Genomic DNA, 20,573 nt, shown 5'->3' with positions numbered 1-20,573 from the left:
AGTCTGGTGTCATATGTAGGCCAGATCAGGTAAAGACAGCAGATTTCCTTCCCTAAAGGACATTTGTGAACCAGATGGGTTTTTACAACAATAAACAATGGTTTCATGGTCATCATTAGACTTTTAATTATGGATTTTTATTGAATTCAAATTCCACCATCTGCTGTGGTGGGATTCAAACCCAGGTCCCCAGAGCATTCCCCTGGGTCTCTGCATTACTAGTCTAGCAATAATGCCACTACCCCATCAGCTCCTCGTCACCAAACTGGATCATCCATGACCTTATTGAATGGCGGAGCAAGGTTGAGGGGCTGAGTGGCCTCCTGCTGCTCCTAATTCATATGTTTGTATGTTGGTCAGTATGTTTGTATGTTCATCAGTATGTTTGTATGTTGGTCAGTATGTTTGTATGTTGGTCAGTATGTTTGTATGTTCATCAGTATGTTTGTATGTTGGTCAGTATGTTTGTATGTTCGTCAGTATCTTTGTATGTTGGTCAGTATGTTTGTATGTTCGTCGGTATGTTTGTATGTTCATCAGTATGTTTGTATGTTGGTCAGTATGTTTGTATGTTCATTAGTATGTTTGTATGTTGGTCAGTATGTTTGTATGTTCATCAGTATGTTTGTATGTTGGTCAGTATGTTTTTATGTTGGTCAGTATGTTTGTGTGTTCATCAGTATGTTTGTATGTTGGTTAGTATGTTTGTATGTTGGTCAGTATGTTTGTATGTTCGTCAGTATGTTTTTATGTTTGTCAGTATGTTTGTATGTTGGTCAGTATGTTTATATGTTCGTCGGTATGTTTGTATGTTCATCAGTATGTTTGTATGTTGGTCAGTATGTTTGTATGTTGGTCAGTACGTTTGTATATTCATCAGTATGTCTGTACGTTCGTTAGTATGTTTGTATGTTGGTCAGTATGTTTGTATGTTCATCAGTATGTTTGTATGTTGGTCAGTATGTTTGTATGTTGGTCAGTATGTTTGTATGTTCGTCAGTATGTTTGTATGTTCATCAGTATGTTTGTATGTTGGTCAGTATGTTTGTATGTTCATCAGTATGTTTTTATGTTCATCAGTATGTTTGTATGTTGGTTAGTATGTTTGTATGTTGGTCAGTATGTTTTTATGTTGGTCAGTATGTTTGTATGTTTGTATGCAACTGTGGGTCTGAGCAGAACTGGATTCAGTGCCCAAGGTGGATGTGAGCAATCCCTCGCCTTGTCCCATACTCCTTCCCTGGTTGGGGATGGTACTGGAGGAAGCTGAGAAATTAGACTGAGTTGTAGAAGATGGGCAAGTGAGCAGAGCAATTGGAATTTATTACAACAGCAAATAGGAAGGTAAAAATTGGCAACACTCATCACAAATAGGATTGAAATAGCAACAGATGAAGCTGAGAGCCAGGGGGTGATGTAGAATCAGAAAACAGTACAACATCGGGAGGACATTCAGTCTAACGTGCATGTCCTGACTCTTCTGTACACAATTCATCTCACTCCCCTGTCTCTTCCTCAAAGTGCTGTACATTTTTCATTTCCAAATGTTTACCCAGTTCCCTTTCTGAAAGTTATTCTTCTAGGTTAAGGCGATGTTTTAGAAACTGTCTGTTAACCTGTTTGCCTGTAAACGCTATGTCTCCAAAAACAAATGGGCACATGTCTACAAAACTTCATGCACAGATAGGCTGTGGTCCAAGGAAGAACAGATTCATTTTTGCCGAGGATACAGATCCAGATCACAGAATCTTTACAGTACAGAAGGAGGCCATTCGGTCCATTGAGTCTGCACTGGCTTCTCTGAAAGATCATTCTACCTAGTCCCTCTCCCCTGCCTTACCCCTGTAACCTTGCACATTCTCTCTTTTCAGGTAGTAATCCAATTCCCTATTGAATACCTCGATCAAACCTGCCTCCACCACCCTCTCAGGAAGTTTGTTCCAGCTCCAACAACCCTCTGGGTGAAAAACTTTTCCTCACATCATATTTACTCCTTTTGCCAATTGTTTTGAATCTGTGTCCTCTACTTCAGGATGTTCTCCTGAGTGGGAACAGTTGCTCACTATTTACCCTGTCCATACCCTTCAGGATCTTAAATACCTCTATCAAGTCTCCTCTCAGCCTCCTTTAATCCAAGGAAAACAGTCCCAGTCTCTCCAATATATCGTCATAGCTACAGTTCTTCATCCCTGGAATCATTCTTATGAATCTCCTCTGGACTCTCTCCAATACCTTCACATCCTTCCTCAAGTATGGTGCCCAGAGCTGGATGCAGTACTTCAGATGGGGCCTAACAACTGTCTTATACAAGTTCAACATGACCTCCTTAGTCTTGTACTCAATGCTCCTATTAATAAAGCCTAAGGTACTATATGCTTTATTACCTGCTCTCTCAACATGCCCTGCCATCTTCAATGACATATGTACGTATACACCGAGGTCCCTCTGGTCCTGCACCTCCTTTAGAGGCTCTCCCTTTATTTTATACTGTCTCACCATATCTTTCCTGCCAAAATGAATCACCTCACACTTTTCTACAGTGAGCTTCATCTGCTACTTGTCTGCCCAATCCACCAACATGTCTATGTCCTATTGAAGTTCAAGACTATCCCCATCAGAGTTGACAACAGTTCCAACCTTCACATTATCTGCAAATTTTGAAATCATGCCCTGCACATCACAGTCTAGATCATTAATATATATCAGGAAGAGCAAGGGTCCCAACACTGACCCCTGGGGAACTCCACTACAAACCTTCCTCCAACCTGTGAAACGTCCATTTATCACTACTCTCTGTTTCCTGTCACTCTGCCAATTTTCCCTTTTATTCCATAAGCTAGAATCTTGCTCACAAGTCTGTTGTGTGACACTGTATCAAATGCCTTTTGAAAATCCAGATACACCACATCACCAGCATTGCCCTTACCAACCTTTTCTGTTATCTCCTCAAAGAACTCCAGCAAATTAGTTAAATATCATTCTCCCTAATGAATCCATGTTAGTTTTCCCTAATTATCCTACACCTGTCTAAGTGACTGTTGATTTTATCCCAAACTATAGTTTCCAGAAGTTTCCCTACCACTGAAGTCAAACTGACTGCTCTGTAGTTGCTGGGTTTATCCTTGCACTCTTTTTTGAACAAGGGCTTAACCTTTGCAATTCTCCAGTCCTCCGGCACCACCCCTGTATCTAAGGAAGATTGGAAGACTATCACTTGTGCCTCTGAAATCTCCACTCTCACTTCCCTCAGTATCTTTGGATCTTGGATTTTTTTTAAAGTCCATTAACATTGGGAGAGAGGGTAATTGGCTTTTATTTAGAATGTTGTTGATTGTTTTAGAATGTTGTGGTGCAATTTTTCACAGCTGCCAAAATGTGAGCAGAGTTTTCAGAGCAGGTTGTTGTGTATGGATTGACCTGAAGCCTCCTCAGTGAGATGGACGCTCTTAATAAAAGGATTTATTTTTTCAGCTTTGTTGTTACAGTGCATCAACCAGCAAGGGAAAATCCTCAAGGAAGAGCTGCGTAATTGTAATAACATTGAGTCAACACAGAATGGTGGATGTCTGCCTCCACTGAGTGCACTCTTCACTTGCTACCATCATCCTTTCAGGCAGTGTATTCTAGATCATAACTACTTGCTGTATAAAGAAAAAAATTCTCCTCAGCACTTCTCTGGTTATTTTGCCAAGAAACACAGACATCCATGAACACATATTCATTGACACGTCAAACACACACATATCAGTCACTATAGGCATTCTTACACTGACCAATCACAAGGGGATTTTATCTCACCTTAGGAATAGCACCTGGCCAGATGCGGATTGATCCATAGTTTAAGAGGGATCGGACAGTGTGCTCAGGTTCATGCTCTAACTTGTAAGATACAGCCTGTAATGCTTTATGCATGGGGGAATTCCCGCCATAGTCCATGCGGTTGACATCGGTTCCCTTGTGGAGAAGGAGATCCACCATCCTGTGGTTGGCTGTGCGACAGGCTAGGTGCAGTGCAGACTGCTTCTCCTCATCCAGGGCAGCGACGCTGGCTCCGTGCTCAATCAACTGCTTACACACCCGATAATATCTCTCTGCATCCTCCCTGCCGTGGGACTGGGCACACACAGAGTGCAGTGGCGTCTGTCCACTGTCATTCATCCTATTGATGGAAGCTCCACGTCTAAGGTACAAGTTCACGTGCTCCTCCAAACCGAACCTGGCTGCAATGTGAAGGGCTGTGTCATCTTTGTCCTCTGTCCGACTGTTAACATTGCCGCCAAACTCCAATAAATATATGGCACATCTGTCAACAACAGCTGCAGTTATACCTCAGCAACCAATCAGAGTTCATTAACACAACCTATTGCAGCCAATCACAGCTCATCAAATGCAATAACAAACTGCAGCCATTATCTTCTTTTGAAGAGATTTTTCTGCCAGAGTTTATTTTGTACAATTAAGAATTCTGGAAATGGGCATTCCAGAGGGTTCCTCTATTTATGTATTATTGTAGGATAAAGAAGTCAGACTGCATCAGTGGCAGGTCCTGTTCGACCCCATGAAGCCTTATTTATCTAAGACAGACAGACTTGGAAAGGCTGAAGGGAAGCTTCCTTTGCAGTCTGCACTTTACTGGGGAAGCAATAGCAGAAAGTGCCATTACTTGGAGTGTGACATCCCCCGCAGGCCGGGATTGGCTGGTGCCTGTTACAGGGGCTTTAGCGGGATTGGCACATCCTGAGCTGCTTAGGGCACATCAAAGGCTTCAGTCAATCTGCACTACATGGATGGATCAAGCAGGGGGCTGATGTCTTGGTTACCGGTGGAAATCACCTCATCTCCTTTCCCATAGGCAGCCAGCCACAGTATTAGAGGGGTGTCCAATGAGAGCAGACATGCCCATGAATCCCAGAATCACACACTGCAGAAGAGGCCCTTCGGCCCATCGAGTCTGCACCGACACTTGAGAAACACCTGACCTACCTACCTAATCCCATTTACCAGCACTTGGCCCATAGCCTTGAATGTTATGGTGTGCCAAGTGCTCATCCAGGTACTTTTTAAAGGATGTGAGGCAACCCGCCTCCACCACCCTCCCAGGCAGCGCATTCCAGACCCTCACCACCCTCTGGGTAAAAAAGTTTTTCCTCACATCCCCCCTAAACCTCCAGTAGCTGGGAGCTGCACGGGCGGTGGGACCATGTCCTTCTTCATACCTGATCTGTCTCTTGTCCATCCAAATTGGATCATGACAATGAACCTACATTCCTAGGAAGCAGCCATGACACCTTCATTCTGTGAGGCCAGGAGTGTTTCATTAGGCAGGAAGATGGACAGGTGGTGAAGACAAAGCTCCTGATTCCTCTGAACCAGTTCCAAAGAGCAGCACCGAGAACTACCCACAGAGAGTGAGCGGTCAACACATTTCATTCACACAGAATTCAGAGAGAGGCAGGTTTCCTGATGGGGGAAGTGCTCTATGGTCAAGGAAATCCAGCATGGGCTGTGGATGGAATAGTTTTGATTGGTCCAATGGATGGGGTTTGATTGGTTGGTCTAATAGATGGGGTTTGATTGGTTGTTCTAATAGCTGGGGTTCGATTGGTTGGTCCAATAGCTGGGGTTTGATTGATTGGCCCAATAGATAGGGTTTGATTTGTTCGTCCAAAAGGTGGGGGTTGATTGGTTGGTCCTGTAGGTGGGGGTTGATTGGTTGGTCCAGTAGCTGGGGGTTGATTGGTTGGTCCTGTAGGTGGGGGTTGATTGGTTGGTCCACTAGGAGGAGGTTGATTGGTTGGCCCAATATGTGGGGGTTGATTGGTTGGTCCTGTAGGTGGGGGTTGATTGGTTGGTCCTGTAAGTGGGGGGTTGATTGGTTGGTCCTGTAGGTGGGGGTTGATTGGTTGGTCCTGTAAGTGGGGGGTTGATTGGTTAGTCCTGTAGGTGGGGGTTTGATTGGTTGGTCCAGTAGGTGGGGATTGATTGGTTAGTCCTGTGGGTAGGGGTTGAATGGTTGGTCCATTAGGTGGGGGTTTGATTGATTGGTCCAGTAGGTAGTGTTTGATTGGTTGGTCTAGTAGGTGGGGGTTGATTGGTTGGTCCTGTAGGTGGGGGTTGATTGGTTGGTCCTGTTGGTGGGTGTTGATTAGTTGGTCCACTAGGTGGGGGTTGGTTGGTTGGTTCAGTAGGTGGGGGTTGATTGGTTGGTCCTGTAGGTGGGGGTTGATTGGTTGGTCCTGTAGGTGGACGTTGATTGGTTGGTCCTGTAGGTGGGGGTTGATTGGTTGGTCCTGTTGGTGGGAGTTGATTGGTTGGTCTTATGCTGAAGTTTTGATTGGTTTAAAGCTTTTCTTGTTCCTATACTCTTGAACTTCCACCTCACCCTCCCTTCTCCCACTAGATTTCACAACATGCCAGAGACAAAGCTTACTGAATGGATTCTGGAGAGGAGCAGAGATGGAGTGGGGTGTAACCATCCTCTGAGAAGGCGTTGGGGTTGGCTCCGTATGTCAGGAGCAGCCGCACACACTCTGCCTGTGCGTTTTCACATGCCTCATGCAGTGCAGTCTTCCCTCCTGGTGCGAAGTCTACCTCTGCTCCACAGGTCAGTAGGTGCCTGAGGCACTTGTCATATCCACGGCTGGATGTGATTTGCAATGGAGTCGTGAACTCCTGTTTATAACAGAGGGACCAGATTCCTGCAGAATGAAGAAACAACAGGATATTTAATAGGCATAGGGGACAGGACAGCTGCATTGCAATAAGATTCTCAGTAACATGTCTAGGCTCAACTGACTGACTCATTACTCACCCTTCCAGGTTAACGCTTGATCAGAATGATCCATCACTTCCTGCACACAAACTGAGTATTCAGCCCTGTGTATCCCAAACTGTCTACAGGACATATATACAGCCCGTGTATCCCAAACTGTCTACAGGACATATACACAGCCCATGTATCCCAAACTGTCTACAGGAATATACACAACCCATGTATCCCAAACTGTCTACAGGACATATACACAGCCCATGTATCCCAAACTGTCTACAGGACATATACACAGCCCGTGTAACCCAAACTGTCTACAAGACATATACACAGCCCATGTATCCCAAACTGTCTACAGGACATATACACAGCCCATGTATCCCAAACTGTCTACAGGACATATACACAGCCCGTGTATCCCAAACTGTCTACAGGACATATACACAGCCCATGTATCCCAAACTGTCTACAGGACATATACACAGCCCGTGTATCTCAAACTGTCTACAGGACATATACACAGCCCGTGTATCCCAAACTGTCTACAGGACATATACACATCCCCTTTTATCCCAAACTATCTACAGGACATATACACAGCCCGTGTATCCCAAACTGTCTACAGGACATACATACAGCCCCGTGTATCCCAAACTGTCTACAGGACATATACACAGCCTGTGTATCCCAAATTGTCTACAGGACATATACACAGCTCTGTGTACCCCAAACTGTCTACAGGACATATACACAGCCTGTGTATCCCAAATTGTCAACAGGAAATATACACAGCTCTGTGTACCCCAAACTGTCTACAGGAAATATACACAGCTCTGTGTACCCCAAACTGTCTACAGGAAATATACACAGCTCTGTGTACCCCAAACTGTCTACAGGAAATATACACAGCTCTGTGTACCCCAAACTGTCTACAGGAAATATACACAGCTCTGTGTACCCCAAACTGGAAACGGGAGCATAAATAGAGACCTTTCTCGGCATGGTACTAGTCTGCACTGTGAGCTGATGTGTGAGAGACTTTAAAGGGTTAATTTCAATCAAAGTCTAGTTTTTTTCTTCAATTGAGCATTAAGTAAAAATTACTACTTAAATTAGGAATTAAGTTTTATTGCACTTTAAAGCTGGGGAGTACAAGCTCTCTAAGAGCAGCAGTAGCTACTTAATTAGGGGAGGCAATGTGTAGTGTTATTGTCCCTGGACTATTCATCCAGAGACCCAGAGTGATTGACTTGTCACCTGGGTTTTAATTCCACTATGGCAGATGGTGAAATCTGAATTCAATAAAAGTCTGGATGACCATGAAACCATTGTCGATTGTTTCAAAGACCCATCTAGTTCACCAGTGTTCTTTAGGGAAAGAAACCTGCTGTCCTTACCTGGTCTGGCCTACATGTGACTCCAGACCCACAGCAATGTGGTTGACTCTTAATGGCCTAGCAAGCAGCTCAGTGGTACCAAACCATAAGGAACCTAGGCACCAGAAACGGTCAACCTTGCAAAGTCCTCCTTACTAACATCTGGGGGCTTGTGCCAAAATTGGGAGAGCATCTCACAGACTGTTCAAGAACAGCCTGACATACTTGACCTCATCCTTACCAACCTGCCTGCTGCAGATGCATCTGTCCATGACAGTATCAGTAGGAGTGACCACCTCACAGTCATTGTGGAGACAAAGTCCCACCTTCACATTGAGGATACCCTCTATTGTATTGTGTGGTACATTGTTTCTATTCAAATAATCATCAAATGCCTCTAATGCAATGGCACTAGGTCATAATGCACATTTGGAGAGCCAGTGCAGACACGATGGGCTGAATGGTTTCCTTCTGTGACACTAAAATTCTGTGATTCTGTGATTGAATGCCTCGATTGAACCTGCCTCCACCACACTTCCAGGCTGTGCATTCCAGACCCAAACCACTCGCTGTGTGAAAAAGTTTTTCTCACATCCCTTTTGCTTCTTCTGCAAAACACTTTAAATCTGTGCCCTCTCGTTCTTGATCCTTTTACGAGCAGGAACAGCTTCTCCCTATCTACTCTGTCCAGCCTCCTCATGATTATTGAACAACTCTATTAAATCTCCTCTTAGCCTTCTTCTCTCCAAGGAGAACAGTCCCAACCTCTCCAATCTATCCTCATAGCTGAAGTTTCTCGTCCCTGGAAACATTCTTGTAAACCTCTTCTGCACACTCTCCCATGTGTTCACATCCTTCCTATAGTTTGTGGCCCAGAACTGTACACGATGCTCCAGCTGAGGCCTAATCAGTGTCTTGTGTAAGTTCAGCTTAAACTCATTGCTCCAATACTCTATGTCCCTATTAATAAAGCCCAAAGGATACTATATGCTTTATTAACTGAGGTGAGGTGAGAGTGACCCCTTGACATCAAGGCCGCATTTGACCGAGTGTGGCATCAAGGAGCTCTAGCAACACTGGGGTCACTGGGAATCAGGGGGTAAACTCTCCGCTGGTTGGAGTCATACCCAGCACAAAGGAAGATGGTTGTGGTTGATGGAGGTCAGTCACCTCAGTTCCAGGACATCACTGCAGGAGTTCCTCAGGGTAGTGTCCTCGGCCCAACCATCTTCAGCTGCTTCATCAATGACCTTCCTTCCATCATAAGGTCAGAAGTGGGGATGTTCGCTGATGGTTGCACAATGTTCAGCACCATTCACGACTCCTCAAATACTGAAGCAGTCCATGTCCAAATGCAGCAAGACCTGGACAATATCCAGACTTGGGCTGACATGTGACAAGTAACATTCACACCACACAAGTGTCAGGCAATGGCCATCTCCAACAAGAGAAAATCCAACCATCGCCCCTTGATGTTCAATGGCATTACCATCACTGAATGCCCTACTATCAACATCCATTGACCAGAAACTGAACTGGACTAGCCATATAAATACTGTGGCTACAAGAGCAGGTCAGAGGCTGGGAATCATGCAACAAGAAACTCCTGACTCCCCAAAGCCTGTCCACCATCTGCAAGGCACAAGTCAGGAGTGTGATGGAATACTCCCCACTTGCCTGGATGAGTGCAGCTCCCACAACACTCAAGAAGCTCGACACCATCCAGGACAAAGCATCCCGCTTGATTGGCACCACATCCACAAACATTCACTTGCTGCACCACCAATGCACAGTAGCAGCAGTGTGTGTACCATCTACAAGATGCACTGCAGGAATTCACCAAGGCTCCTTCAACAGTACCTTCTAAACCCACAACCACTACCATCTAGAAGGACAAGGGCAGCAGATAGATGGGAATACCACCACCTGGAAGTTCCCCTCCAAGTCACTCACCATCCTGACTTGGAAATATATCGGCCGTTCCTTCACTGTCGCTGGGTCAGAATCCTGGAACTCCCTCCCCAACAGCACTGTGGGTGTACCTACACCACATGGACTGCAGCGGTTCAAGAAGGCAGCTCACCATCACCTTCTCAAGGGCAAATAGGAATGGACAATAAATGCTGGCCCAGCCAGCGAAGCCCACATTCCATGAATGATTAAAAAAAACTACTCTATCTACCTGTCCCTTATTTTATATTGCCTGTCGATGCTCTTCCTACGAAAGTGCATCACCTCACGCTTCTCCACATTGACCTTCATCTGCCACCTATCTGCCCACTCCACCAACTTGTCTATGTCCTCTTGAAGTTCCACACTGTCCTCCTCACAGTTCACAATACTCCCAAACTTTGAAATCGTCCACTGCACACCAAGATCTAGATCATTAATGTATTAATGAATGGCGGGGCAGACTCAAGGGCTGAGTGGCGAACTCCTGCTCCTAATTCAGAAGTTCATATGTGTCAGGAAAAGCAAGGGTCCCTATACTGACCCCTGGGGAACTCCACTACAAACCTTCCTCCAGACTGAAAAATATCCATTAACCATTACTCTCTGCTTTCTATTTTTCAGCCAATTTTGTGTCCACGTTGCTACTATCCCTTTTATTCCATGAGTAATAACTTTTCTCACAAGTCTGTTGTGTGGCACTGTGTCAAATGCCTTTTGAAAGTCCATGTACACCACATCAACAGCATTACCCTCATCAAACTTTTCTGTTACCTCTTTAAAAAACTGCAGAAAATCAGCTAATCACAATTTCCCCCTTTAAAAATCCACGCTGGCTCTTCCTTATCAACCCATATAGAAACATAGAAACTAGGAGCAGGAGTAGGCCATTCGGCCCTTCGAGCCTGCTCCACTATTCATTATGATCATTGCTGATCATCCAACTCAATAACCTGCTCCCGCTTTCTCTCCATACCCTTTGATGCCCCTAATTTATCAATTTCTTTCTTGAATATACTCAATGATTTGGCTCCACAGCCTCTGTGGTGGAGAATTCCACAGGTTGCCCACCCTCCGAGGGAAGAAATGTTTCCTCATCTCAGGCCTAAATTACCTGTCCTGTATCCTTAGACTGTGGCCCCTGGTTCTAGACACCCCAACCAGCGGAAACATCTTCCTGCATCTAGTCTGTCTAACCCTGTTAGAATTTTTTGAATTTTTAAAGTTTTCCCATGCAACTACTAATTCTTTCCCAAATAATTGTTTCTAGAATCTTGCCCACCACTGAAGTTAAACTGACTGGTCTGTAATTCTGGGCTTATCCTTACAACCTTTTCTGAACAAGAGCGTAATGTTTGCAATTCTCCAGTCCTCTGGCACCTCCCCTGAGTCTAGGGAAGACTGAAAGATTATGGCCGGTGTCCCTGCAATTTCTACTCTCACTTCCTTCAATATCCTTGGATGTATCTCATCCGGTCCCGGTGCCTTGTCAACTTTAAGTACCGATAGTCGATTCAACACTTCCTCCTTATCAATTTTGAACCCTTCTAGTGAAAGAGCTTCCTCGCCTGTCACCATTGCCTGGGTAAAATCTACCTCCTTGGTACAGACGGATGCAAAGGATTCATTTAACACCTCAGCCATGGCCCTTGTGTCCATGTGTAAATTCCCTTTTAGGTCCCTAATCAGCCCTACTCCTCCTTTTATCCCCCTTTTTACTATTTATGTGCCAATAGAAGACTTTGGGATTCCCCTTTATGTTGGCTGCCAGTCTTTTCTCATAATCCCTCTTTGCTTCCCTAATATACTTTTTCACCTTCCCTCTGGACCTTCTGTATTCATCTGGGTTCTCAATTGTATTTTCTGCTTGACACTTTTTCTTCTTTATCTTAATTTCTATCTCCTTTTTCATCCAGAGAGCTCTGGGTTTGTTTGTCCTACCTTTCCCTTTCGATAGGATATACCTTGACTGTGCCCTAACTGACTCTTTTTGAAGGTAGCCCATTGTTCAGCTACAGTTTTTCCTGCCAATCTTTCATTCCAGTCTATCTGGTCCAGCTCCGTTCTTGCCCCATCAAAGTCGACTCTCCCCCAATTAATTATTCTGAGTCCGGATTGCACATTGTCCTTTTCTATCATCATCCAAAACCTTACGATACAATGATCACTCTCTCCTAAATGTCCCCCCACAGACAATTCATCTACTTGGTCCACCTCATTTCCAAGAACCAGGTCTAACAGTGCATCTTTTCTTGTTGAATTGGACACACACTGCTGTAGAAAATTCTCCTCAACACAATCTAGGAACTTTTGCCCCTCTCCGCTCTTTACACTACCACAGTGCCAGTCTACATTCGGGTAATTAAAGCCACCCATTATAACTGCCCTATAATGCCTGCATCTCTCTGCCATTTCCCTGCAGATTTGTTCTTCTATGTCCTTCTTACTATTTGACAGTCTATAGACTACATTGGGCAATGTAATTGCCCCTTTTTTGTTTCTTAGCTCCAGCCAAATAGATTCTGTCCTTGAATCCTCTGGGACATCCTCTTTCTCCAGCACTGCAATGCTCTCCATAATCAATATGGCCAGCGCCCCCACCTTTCCTATCTTTTCTGAACACCTTGTACCCGGGAATACTTAACACCTAGTTCTGCCCTTCCTTGAGCCAGGTCTCTGTTATCGCCACAACATCACATTTCCACATGGCAATCTGTGCCTTTATTTCCCCAAGCTTATTCACTACACTCTGTGTGTTCACATACATGCATAGTAATCCTGAATTAGATTTTGTTACTTTCTCCCTCATCCTGACTTCACCTGTTAACTTAATATTCTCTATACTAGTGCTATCTGCCACCACCCCAGCTGTGGCCTCACCAAGGTTCTATACAACTCCAACATGACCTCCCTACTTTTGTAATCTATGCCTCGATTGATAAAGACGAGTGTCCCATATGCCTTTTTCACCACCCCACTAACATGCCCCTCCGCCTTCAGAGATCTATGGACACACACGCCAAGGTCCCTTTGTTCCTCAGAACTTCCTGGTGTCATGCCGTTCATTGAATACTTCCTTGTCAAATTACTCCTTCCAAAGTGTATCACCTCACACTTTTCAGGGTTAAATTCCATCTGCCACTTATCTGCCCATTTGACCATCCCATCTATATCTTCCTGTAGCCCAAGACACTCAACCTCACTGTTAACCATCCGGCCAATCTTTGTATCATCCGCAAACTTACTAATCCTACCCCCTACATAGTCATCTGTGTCGTTTATATAAATGACAAATAATAGGGGACCCAGCACAGATCCCTGTGATACGCCACTGGACACTGGCTTCCAGTCACTAAAGCATCCTTCTGTTATCACCCTCTGTCTCCTACAACTAAGCCAATTTTGAATCCACCTTATCAAATTACCCTGTATCCCAAGTGCATTTGCCTTCTTTATAAGTCTCCCATGTGGGACCTTGTCAAAGGCTTTGCTGAAATCCATATAAACTACATCAACTGCACTACCCTCATCTACACACCTGGTCATCTCCTCCAAAAATTCAATCAAATTTGTTAGGCATGACCTCCCTCTGACAAAGCCATGCTGACTATCCCTGATCAAACCTTGCCTCTCCAAGTGGAGATAGATTCTCTCCTTCAGAACTTTCTCCAATAGTTTCCCTACCACTGACGTGAGACTCACTGGCCTGTAGTTCCCTGGCTTATCTCTACAACCCTTCTTAAATAGCAGAACCACATTAGCTGTTCTCCAGTCCTCTGGCACCTCCCGTGTGGCCAGAGAGGAATTAAAAATTCGGGTCAGAGCCCCTGCGATGTCCTCCCTTGCCTCCCTCAGCAGTCTGGGACACAAATCATCCAGACCTGGAGATTTGTCCACTTTTAAGCCTGCCAACACCTCCAATACCTTGTCACTCCCTATATCAATTGGCTTAAGAACCTCACAGTCTCTCTCCCTGAGTTCGATACCTTCATCCTCATTCTCTTGGGTGAATGTGGATGTGAAGTATTCTCTCCTAATTGCTTTCTTAAGCTCCACCCTGCACTGTCTGTATTCCACTAATGCCTCGGCTGATTTGCTTCCCTTGTACCTGCTAAAAGCCTCTCTTTTCCTTCTCATCGTAACCTGAATATCTCTGGTCATCCATGGTTCTCTGGGTTTGTTACTCCTTCCTATCACCCTAGAGGGAACATGTTGAGCCTGTACCCTCCCCATTTCCTTTCTGAACACCCCCCACTATTCCTCTGTAGATTTCCCCACAAGTAACTGTTCTCAGTCTACCTTGGCCAGATCCTGCCTTATTTTACTAAAATCCACTCTTCCCCAATCCAAAACATTTTTTTGCAACTTGTCTGTTTCTTTCTCCATAACATCTAAACGTCCCTCTAAACGTGACTATTCCAATGCACCCCTGGCTGGTCTTCCCATTCTCTACTCTCCGTAAACTTGAGGCCATCAAACACTGCTGATCATGTCCTAACTCACAGCAAGTCCTGTTCCCCCATCACCCCTGTGCTTGTCCTACATTGGCTCCCGGTCAAGAAACGTCTTGATTTTAAAATTCTAATAATTATTCTCAAGCCTCTCCAGTGCTTTGCCCCTCCCTATCTGTGTAATGCCCTCCAGCTGCACAACCTTCCAAGATACCTGCACTTCTTTAATTCTGGCCTCTTGAGCGTCCCTGATTTTAATCAGTCCACTTCAGTTGATGAGTCCCCAAACTCTGGAATTTCCTACCTAAACCTCGCTGCTCTTTTTCTCTCTTTCCTCTTTTAAGACACTTCTTAAAACCTACCTGTTTGACCAAGCTATTGGTCACCTGACTTAATTTCAGGAGGGCATTGGATGATTATTTAAATAGAAACAATATTCAGGGTTACGAGGAAAAGGCAGGAGCCTGGCACTAAGTTAAAATGTTCAGAGAGCTGGTGCAGATATGATGGGCCGAATGGCCTCCTTCTACACCGTGACAACTCTCTGATTCTGTGAATATCTCCTGTGGCTCTGTGTCATAGTTTGATAACATTCCTGTGAAGTATCTCGAGACATTTTTGTTCCATTAAAGGTGATGTATAAATAGAAATGGTAGCTACTGCTCTGTCAGAGGGTCCGGAGTCAGTTGGGGGTGGGGGTGGTGGGTGCTGTGTTCCCTAGGAGAGGGCAGACAGGGAACTGTTTGGAAGAAGAGGAGGGGATTCTTCCCAGAGTCCTGAGGCAAATATTCATCGCTCAACCTACGTCACATCAACAGATTACCTGGTCATTGTCACATTGTTGTTAGTGGGAGCTTGCTGTGCACAAATTGGCTGCTACATTTCCTACAATGCAGCAGTGACTACATCTCAGAAAGTAATTCGGAGTCCTCTGGCATTGTGAAAGTTGCTGCATTAATCAAGATCTGCTTGTCTAAATCAAATAGAATAAAGCACTCTCCTTCCATTTAACACACTTCGGTCAAAGCAAAAATAACAACAGAAAATGCTGGAAATACTCAAATTCTGCCAGACCTGGTGTACAGAGAGAAACAGAGTTAACGTTTCCGGTCAATGACCTTTCATCAGGATCGTTCGGTTCTGATGACCCATCAATGGGCTGAAACATTAACTCGGTTTCTCTCTGCACAGATGCGGCCAGACTTGCTATTTCCAGCACCTTCTGTTTTATTCCTGATTTCCAGCATCCTCAGTATTTTGCATCTGTAGATTGAAGCAGCCGCCTGCTTTGCAGTTTATATTTAACAGCTGATCTGCTTTTCCAGCTTCCAATGCTTTGCCTTTGCACCTTCAGCAAACAATCTCTCACAAAGAGTCAAAACCCCAAATACGCTCAGATCTCGGAACCCCCAACTACTCCCCAAACCCCCAACTTCCCCCCAAACCCCCAACTTCCCCTTGAGACGCCCGGTCCCTCCCAGACCCCCAACCCTGAACACGTTGCTTGTGCAACTCACATACTCAGCGCTCGGAGGTTGTATCTGTAATTCTTCCACTGTTCTATATCGCTGGTGTCAAAGACAACATTGGGGTGGAGGTGACCTTGCTCAGGGTCAGTGATCAGAAGGACAAGTGTCTCCTCATCCCCGAGCAACAATGCCTGCCATAGTTCCCAGGCAGCTCCCTCAGCTTTGGAGGTCACAATAACATTTGACATGATTCAGACTTCCGACAATCTTGCTGCTCACACGATGCTGTCGATGTCACATTGGAGATTGCTCCGGTCATACCCAGTCCTCGAGGCTGTGTCCAGCTGAATCAGAGTTTCTGCTCAGCTCCCTGGCCGTCCAGTCTGCTTCTATTTTCTGCTGTTGCCTGACTCGTGACTCTTACTGGCTCTGAGACAAACTGGAGCTTCAGTTTCCATTCTGGTGGCTGGGTCATTCACCCACTCTTACAGGACTGCTGGCAATGGGAGGGACCTAAATTTGTCCCAAAGTTAATTAACATTAGAGGCGGAACTTCACACTTTGACTTACCCGAATCAGAGAATGATACAGCACAGGAGGAGGCCATTCAGCCCATCGATCCTGTGCTGGCCCTTTGAAAGAGTTATTCAATTAACCTCACTCCGCTGTTCTTGTCTCATAGCCCTATGAAATTCTCCCCTTCCTATTTTTATCCAAATCTCTTTTGAAAGTTTCTACTGAATCTGTTTCCCCTGCCCTTTCAGGCAGCGTGTTCCAGATCACAATAACTCACCGTGTAAAGAATTTCTCCTCAGCTCCCCCTCTGGATCTTTTGCCAAACACTTTAAACCTGCGACGCTGTCATTCCCGACCCTCCTGCCACTGGAAACAGTTTCTCCGAATTTCCTCTCTCAAAACCCTTCATGATTTTGAACACCTGAATTAAATCTTAGAACCATAGACCCATAGAACACTACAGCACAAAAAACAGGCCATTCGGCCCTTCTAGTCTGTGCTGAAATATTATTCCGCTAGTCCCATTGACCTGCACCTAGTCCATAACCCTCCAGACCTCTCCCATCCATGTATCTATCCAATTTATTCTTAAAACTTAAGAGTGAGCCTGCATTTACCACATCAGATGGCAGCTCGTTCCACACTCTCACCACTCTCTGAGTGAAGAAGTTCCCCCTAATGTTCCCCCTAAACCTTTCCGCTTTCACCCTAAAGCCATGTCCTCTGGTGTTTATCTCTCCTAATCTAAGTGGAAAGAGTCTTCTCGCATTTACTCTGTCTATACCCCTCATAATTTTGTAAACTTCTATTAAATCTCCCCTCATTCTTCTACGCTCCAAGGAATAAAGTCCTAACCTGTTTAATCTTTCCCTGTAACTCAACTCCTTAAGACCCGGCAAAATCCTAGTAAATCTTGTCTGCACTCTCTCAATCTTACTGATATCCTTCCTGTAGTTAGGCGACCAGAACTGCACACAATACTCCAAAGTTGGCCTCACCAATGTCTTACAAAACCTCACCATAACATCCCAACTCCTACACTCAACACTTTGATTTATGAAGGCCAGTATGCCAAAAGCTTTCTTTACAACCCTGTCTACCTGTGACGCCACTTTCAGGGAATTATGTATCTGAACTCCCAGATCCCTTTGTTCCTCCACACTCCTCAGTGCCCTACCATTTACTGTGTATGTCCTACCTTGGTTTGACCTTCCAAAATGTAACACCTCTCGCTTTTCCGCATTAAATTCCATCTGCCATTTTCTGGCCCATTTTTCCAGTTGGTCCAGATCCCTCTGCAAGCTTTGAAAGCCTTCCTCGCTGTCCATAACGCCTCCAATCTTAGTGTCATCAGCAAACTTGCTGATCCAATTCACCACATTATTATCCAGATCATTGATATAGACAACAAACAACAATGGTCCCAGCACAGATCCCTGAGGCACACCGCTAGTCACAGACCTCCAGTCTGAGAAGCAATCATCCACTACCACTCTCTGTCTTCTCCCACACAGCCAATTTCAAATCCAGTTTACAACCTCTCCATGGATACCAAGTATCTGAACCTTCTGAACTAACCTCCCATGTGGGACCTTGTCAAAGGCCTTACTAAAGTCCATGTAGACAACATACACAGCCTTTCCTTCATCTACTTTCTTGGTAACATCCTCGAAAAACTCTACAAGGTTCGTTAAACACGACCTACCACGCACAAAGCCATGCTGACTATCCTTAATCAGGCCTTGGCTGTCCAAATAATTGTATATCCAATCTCTCAGAGCACCTTCCAATAATTTACCTACTACTGACGTCAGGCTCACTGGCCTGTAATTACCTGGTTTATTTGTGAAGCCTTTTTTAAACAACGGAACAACATGAGCTACCCTCCAATCCTCTGACACCTCACCCGTGGCTAAGGACATTTTAAATATTTCTGCCAGGGCCCCTGCAATTTCTACACTAGTCTCCCTCAAGGTCCGAGGGAATATCATGTCAGTCCTGGGGGATTTATCTACCTTTATTCGCTGTAAGGCAGCAAGCACCTCCTCCTCTTTAATCTCTTTATGTTCCATGACACTACTGCTTGTTTCCCTTCCTTCCTTATACACTATGCCAGTTTCCTGAGTAAATACTGATGCAAAAAAACTGTTTAAGATCTCCCCCATCTCATGAGGCTCCACACATAGACGACCACTCTGATCTTCAAGGGGACCAATTGTGTCCCTTACTATCCTTTTACTCTTAATATACTTGTAGAAATCCTTCGGGTTTACCTCCACATTATCTGCCAAAGTAACCTCATGTCTTCTTTTTGCCTTCCTGATTTCCTTCTTTCCCCAACTTTTCCTGCAGAAGCCAAGGTGAGCAAGTATTTTTTCATTTGTTCATGGGCTGTGGGTGTCGCTGGCTGGGCCAGCATTTATTGCCCATCCCTAATTGCCCTTGTTCACAGGGCATTTAAGAGTCAAACACATTGACTTTGGTGGCCAGACCAGGTAAAGGGCAACAGCTTTCCTAAAGGGCATTTAGTGAACCATCGACAATGGCTTCATGGTCATCATCAGATCTTTAATTCCAGATTTTCATTGAATTCAAATTCCACCATCTGCTGTGGTGGGATTAGAACCCGGGTCCCCGGAGTATTACCCTGGGTCTTGGGATTACTAGTCGACAATACCACCATGCTCATCGCCTCCCTTTCCAGCTCATCCTACCAGAAAGGGTTTGTACTCTATGTACCTCCAGTTTACAAAGCAAGGACCCAGCATGCCTTTTTTTACACAGCTTCATCAAATTGTCTTGCCATCTCTGAAAAATTGTGTACACACATCCCAGTCTGCATCATTTTAAAACTGTACCAGTTAGGTCATGATGCCTCTTCACAGATTTTGCACCAAAATAAATCACTCAGTGCAGAGAAGTGTTAAACTTTACCTGGCGTGTGTTTACACTGCCAAGTCCCTCCATCTGTGACTCTCCCCTTCTCCGTTTACAGATAATATGACACCAGGAAAGTGTAGGCCAGAGGCCTTAATCACTAAGTTTCGCAATGTTATATTTTTTGCATTTTATTTCTGCTTTGCTCTTGATTTTCAGAGGCCTGTATGAAACCTGCAGTGAATTTTTAAAAGTTACTTTGTAGACCTTGATTGGGATTGTGCATTGATTAAACCAAGCAATGAATCAACTAGGGAATCAATAGTCATCAGTAGTGATATTATTAACTAAGGACTTGGTTTTCCCCTCTCCTTCACTTTGTTCTCACACAGGTCAGGCCATGCTCGTAGCTGTTGTTTTGCTTTGTGCTTTTCCTCTCTCCAGGTTTATTAAAATAAAACTTGTTTTCTTTTTGTCTAACAGGAATCAATTCTTACTGAGTTCGATGACACTTGAACTACAGCCTGGACAATGGATAACCTGGGACAAGGAGTCATCAACAATGGTGTAGAATCAGGAGATGGGGTTTGAGTTATTTTACTCACAGGATGTGGGCTTTGCTGGCTGGGCCAGCATTTATTGTCCATCCCTAGCTGCCCTTGAGAAGGTGGGGGTGAGCTGCCTTCTTGAACCGCTGCAGTCCATGTGGTGTAGGTACACCCACAGTGCTGTTAGGAGGGGAGTTACAGGATTTTGACCCAGCGACAGTGAAGGAACGGCGATATATTTCCAAGTCAGGATGGTGAGTGACTTGGAGGGGAACTTCCAGGTGGTGGTGTTCCCATCTATCTGCTGCCCTTGTCCTTCTAGATGGTAGTGGTTGTGGGTTTGGAAGGTGCTGTCTAAGGAGACTTGATGAGCTCCTGAGTACAGACTGAGGGATTGTATAATCTGATGAATTAAAGGAGGAGACACCATCAGAAGCTGTGTAAACAGTCTGAATGTTGCGAAATCTGCATGCCTCACAGTGCCTGAGGGAAGAATTTGAGAAGGACTCATGGTTCTCAGGCTTCTATTTTGAGAAACTCTGGAGGAACTCGGCAGAAAATGGAATGGAGCCAGTAATTGGATTTAAAGGGGCACAGCATCGAGGGTTTGGGGATGC

At 44.8% G+C, this 20,573-nt stretch overlaps 1 protein-coding gene across 2 annotated transcripts in view; it reads right to left on the bottom strand.

Moving 5' to 3' along the window:
- The window catches only part of asb10 (ankyrin repeat and SOCS box containing 10), a 34,292-nt gene extending 17,872 nt beyond the window's left edge, over positions 1 to 16,420 (bottom strand). For both annotated transcript variants that reach the window (XM_041189082.1, XM_041189083.1), the window contains exons 1-3: positions 16,068 to 16,420; positions 6,431 to 6,698; positions 3,799 to 4,303 (exon numbers count right to left, since the gene is read on the bottom strand). In XM_041189082.1, the coding sequence (XP_041045016.1) occupies positions 3,799 to 4,303; positions 6,431 to 6,698; positions 16,068 to 16,263 (969 nt within the window). In that variant the 5' untranslated portion in view covers positions 16,264 to 16,420. The remainder of the gene's footprint in view (positions 1 to 3,798; positions 4,304 to 6,430; positions 6,699 to 16,067) is intronic.
- Positions 16,421 to 20,573: the final 4,153 nt, after the last annotated feature.

Source organism: Carcharodon carcharias, chromosome 6 (genome assembly GCF_017639515.1).
Source record: "Carcharodon carcharias isolate sCarCar2 chromosome 6, sCarCar2.pri, whole genome shotgun sequence".
NCBI lineage: Eukaryota > Metazoa > Chordata > Chondrichthyes > Lamniformes > Lamnidae > Carcharodon > Carcharodon carcharias.
This window is presented reverse-complemented; position numbering and strand designations above follow the sequence as displayed.